This window comes from Pteropus vampyrus, unplaced genomic scaffold (assembly GCF_000151845.1).
Source record: "Pteropus vampyrus isolate Shadow unplaced genomic scaffold, Pvam_2.0 Scaffold360, whole genome shotgun sequence".
Lineage (NCBI taxonomy): Eukaryota > Metazoa > Chordata > Mammalia > Chiroptera > Pteropodidae > Pteropus > Pteropus vampyrus.
Window position 1 is genome coordinate 41,401 of NW_011889141.1, and position 4,773 is coordinate 46,173.

The 4,773-nt window shown below is 56.3% G+C and overlaps 1 protein-coding gene across 1 annotated transcript in view; it reads left to right on the forward strand.

The window, feature by feature from the left end:
* Positions 1-1,141: 1,141 nt before the first annotated feature.
* The window catches only part of SLC15A3 (solute carrier family 15 member 3), a 13,854-nt gene continuing 10,222 nt past the window's right edge, over positions 1,142-4,773 (forward strand). Inside the window, exon 1 of the mRNA XM_023522895.1 lies at positions 1,142-2,432. Within this exon, the coding sequence (XP_023378663.1) occupies positions 1,875-2,432 (558 nt within the window). The 5' untranslated portion in view covers positions 1,142-1,874. The remainder of the gene's footprint in view (positions 2,433-4,773) is intronic.

Here is a 4,773-nt window from a genome sequence, read left to right on the forward strand (position 1 = left end):
GTTAAGGCAGTGAAACTACTCTGCGTGATCCTGTAACGACGGGTGCACGTCGTTACACACGTGTCCAGACCCACAGACTGCACAGCACCTAGAGTGAACTCTTGGGGGATTATGAGGTGTCAGTGTAGGTTCATCCTTGGTAAAATGCACCACTCTGGCGAGTGATGTTGATAACGGGGAGGCTGTGCATGTGAGGGGGTGTGTGGGAGATCTCTGGACCTCCCTCCCGATTTCGTTGTAAACCTAAACCTGCTCGAAACAAATAAAGTCTTAAAAAAAAAAAAAAGTTTCCTGAGGTCTTTGACCCGATGGAACTTGTCTTCTACTGCAAGAAACAATACACCAGTAATCGAATGAGTATTATGTGCTCTGAAGGCCTTAAAACAGGACAACGTGGCAGAGAGAGGGTGCTGAGAATCCATACTTAGGATGAGCGAGGAAGAGAAGACATTTCAGCTGAAATGTAATTAGGAGAGAGGCCAGCCATGTAATAACCTGGAAGAAACGTAGTTATGACGGGAGGAACAGCAGAGACAAAGGCCCTGCGTCAGGAAGGAGCTCGGCAAGCGAGAGGAGCAGAAAGAAGGTCAGTGTGGCTGGACTGGAGTGGACATGGAGCTGTCACTAGGTTGGAGGTAGGCAGGGGTCAGATGCTGCTGGGTTTTCAGGTCCGGCGAGGGCTGGCTTTTAACTCCAGCCCGCTGCAGGGCTCCGAGGAGCGGAGTGCTGAGGCTTGGTTTTGATTTAGTCTGAGGTCTGAGTCCTTCTGAATCTCGACCCACGGGCGGGTGCTCAATGCTGCCACACGCTTGTTGCCTGTGACTCTACTTCCTTCCTCGCAGGAGCGTTTGTGCAATCTGAAATGCATTTCGAGAGCTTCCCCTGTCCCTCCGGAGCCCAGGCAGCAGCTGACCCTTAGTTCCCTTATGAACACCAGTCACCCCTGTCCTTCCTCCCCGCTCCATCGGACCTCGGTCCCTGCATCTGAGAAGGGGACAGGTGGGACCCAATGATGATTATGGCCTCTTCAGTTCTCTCGTTTTACCTTCGGGTGGTGACTGGAAGAGGATGCAGCGAAAGTGAGGGAGAAATGAAAGCGAAAGATGAAGCGTTCCTCCGGTTTCCAAGAAAAGCGGCAGAGGTGGGGGTGGGGACAGACAGTCGGCTGGGAAGAGGGAGATTTTTAGAAAGCTGGGCGGGCAGGGACCTGTGACCCAGGCTTTCGTTTCTCCTAAACACCCCACGGCACCATGTGACGCATCCGGGCCACAGAAGCAGTGAAAGGGGAAGCGAGGAGCTCCCAGAATTTCTCAAGAAGCAGAGCGCTGGACAGAGGCTGAGCCGCGAGGGAGCGTCAGAGGGGACGCGGAGGGGAGGCACGGGAAGCCGTAGGGGGCCAGGGAGGCGGTGGAGGAGACGGCAGAGGGGGCCCCTGTGGGACGCAGAGGGGGCCCCTGTGGGAGGGCACCCTCCCCAGGGTGCGGGCCAGGTGTCACGGGGGAGGGGACAACAGTTAGGAAAGGGCGCCCAACCGGGGAGACCCACTGTTAAAAAGGAGGAGGGGCAGAGACGCGGAGGGAGGAAGGGTGGTGAGGAGTGGGGGGCGGAGAGAAAAAGTCGGGGGAAGAGGGAAGGAGGGTTCGCACCGGGTGGAGGGAGAGGAGAGCGCTGAGGATTAGGGAGCAGCGGAGGGACCCGAGAAGGGGAGAGGGCCTGGCAGAGGGGAGAGAGGAGGGAGGGGGCTCAAGGAGGAGAGGAGAGTGAGCACAAAGGGGTGAGAAGGGACTGCGGCCACCTGGGGGTCGGGGAGGTGGGGAGACAAGAAGGTTGAGGCCGCCGGGGAAGCGCAGAGGCACCGACCGGAGACGGGTAGGATGCCGGGGCCGCGCGCCCCGGAGGAGCCCTGCAGGCCCGGGGAGCGCAGGCCGCTGCTGCGGCGCAGGCCGCGCGCACCCCGGCGCTGGCGGCGGGCGGCCGCGGCCACCGTGCTGCTGGTGGAGATGCTGGAGCGCGCCGCCTTCTTCGGCGTCGCGGGCAACCTCGTGCTCTACCTCAACAGCGCAGACTTCCAGTGGGCCGGCGAGCAGGCGTCGCGCGCCGCGCTCGTCTTCCTGGGCGCCTCCTACCTGCTGGCGCCCGTCGGCGGCTGGCTGGCCGACGTGTACCTGGGCCGATTCCGAGCCATCGTGCTCAGCCTGATGCTCTATCTGGTCGCCTCCAGCCTGCTGCCCGCCACCGCCATACCGGACGGCCGCCGCTCCTTCTGCGGCGAGGTGCCCCAGTCGTCGCTGGCGCCCGCCTGCCCCTCGCCCGGCTGCGCGAGCCTCTCGCCCTCCCCCTATTGCGCGCCCACCCTCTACTTCGGCCTGCTGCTGCTGGCCCTGGCCGCCAGCTCCGTTAGGAGCAACCTCACCTCCTTCGGGGCCGACCAGGTGAGTGGCAGCAGGGCCGCCCCATTGGGAGGCCCAGGGGGTGCCGTGAGAAAATGGTACACAGGCGCCTGAGACCCGGGAGCCAGTCTGGAGGCCGTGGCTCCCAAGGTGACCTCGGACAAACCACTTCCCTTCTCTGCGCCCTGGTTCCTCATTTGAAAGAAGAGGGGGTGCTCGCTCTAAGGACGATAACCATGGCAACACTAGTAGTAAACATAGTTGGCCATCTCTGACTATGTGCCGCTTTCAGCGTTTGAACTCATTTAATCCTCTTAACTGCGCATTAGGTAGGTAGTATCATTATGTCCGTTTTACAGATGAGGACGCTAAGGCTTCAGGACATGAATCGTCCTGTCCAAGGTCACATAGAGAGCCGGTCAAGGTAGCTGGACTTCGGGCCTCATCCTGAGCCCCATCTTGATGTGTTTTAGGGGTCCGGGGGCTAGGGTGGGAGCAAGCCTCTTCCTACCAGCCATGCCGGAGGTCGAGTCTGGCCAGCTGGTTCAGAACCCAGCTCTGCCACTCACTAGCCAGGGGCACTTGGGCATCTATCTCCTCGGAGCCCTTCTCTGGACCCTTGGACAGTCAATAAATATTTGCTAAATGAATGAGTAAATGCCTAACAAACATGGCTATGTTGTAATAGCTCTACTCAATGGGACAGTAGACAATAATTTAAAATAATATGTAATACGATTAAAACAACCACCTACAGTGTTAATGAGCAAAAGCATAAAGAACGCGATTGCAGCCAGGTGAAAAGACTTAGTGTCAACTAAAGTAGAGAAACTGGAAAAACATGATAATGGTGGTGTGATCAGGCAACTGGACTGACGGTACATTTTCCCCCTAATTGTCCCTGTTTTTCAATTGTTAATTGCCTGTATCACCGTCCTAAAGGGGACATTAAAAAAAAAAAAATCACTGCATCCAGCTGGCATCCACAATCTAGCCCCCGACAAAGTTCCCAGTGCCCTCGCCAAGGGCTTACTCATCCCATCTGTTTGAATTCTTTTGACGAGAGGGGCCTCTGTGCCCCCAGAGCCCCTGTCTATTTCTCAGCCACAGACGACCTTCCTTCAAACCAGGAGACCCCACTGTCTGCCAGTACGACTCTTGTATCTTCCCTTAGTTCTACTCTTTCATTGACATCCCAGTACACCTTCAGGTGCCCTTGACCTGTGCCCTTGACCTCACTGACCTCCAGAGGGCCTCAGCCATCCAGTGTCTCTTGTTTCTCCCTCTTCCCGGTGGCAGAACTGGTCTCCTGGAGGCCAGGCCACTGGGTGGAGCCTCCAGTGGCAACAACAGTGACAACCCTCGGCTGCATTCTCCCGCTTACTGGGCATGGACTTTGGGTGGCCTGAGGCCATACTGGAAGGCTGCCTTTGGGGTCTGGGCCTGACCCTTAGAACAGTTCAAAAACACTGGCGTGACTTGAGGCAAGATGGACATCATTGAATCTGCGTTCTTTAAGGTGGTTCTGGCTACAGTGCAGAGAGTGGCAGAGGTGAGGAGAGTAGGCCCGCCAGAGGAGTGAGGGGCTGCTGAGAAATCAGGGGGTGGGGGTGCGGGGGGGGCGGTCAGACGAGAGATGTGCGAGTGGGAGGGCTTGGCACCATCTGGCAGACAGCTATACCCAAGAACCGCATATTTAATGCACCGCCAGGTTCAAAGGGGTCACCCATCGTTTATACCCTGAATGGGCTGCCCGGGCCTCCTCTTAGAGCTACAATTGTCACAGTCATTTACATCCGATTAAGAAGTGGAAGTGGCTGCTCATAATGGGCCTTATTCAGTTTTCTGCTTGAACATCTACAGCAGGGACACCCGGTAAATGGGCATGCCCTTCCCTCTGTGTTCCCAAGAGGGCCCCCTCAGGATCTTCAGGAGAAGGCAGCTTTAAACCCATCTCTGTGGACTAGCATTTTACATTTGGAAAAGGAACAAAATGCTTACTTTTCCCCCAATGCAACCACAGGAAGAAAAACTTGACAAAATCTTCCTGGCTAGTGGATATATGTATCTCTGGGTGGAAGGAGAGTCATGGATTCTCAGAGTCGGGGGTTGTAGAAAGGGTTATGGGTTTAACAGTGTATAGAATCATTTATCTAGAGAAGTGACCTCCAGTCCTCACTGCTTTTTTTTTTGTTTTTTAGAAATACAGATGCCCAGACCCTGCCACAGACCTGCTGAGTCAGAATCTGGGACCAGGGTTTGGGAGAGGTGGGGCAGTCAGTGCAGTGGACCTGAGCCAGCAGACTGGAAGGGGGCCTGGGGCCTGACGGTTGCAGATTGATTCAAATCCTAGATAAAGATTTTCAGCCCTTCTGCCCTTGCT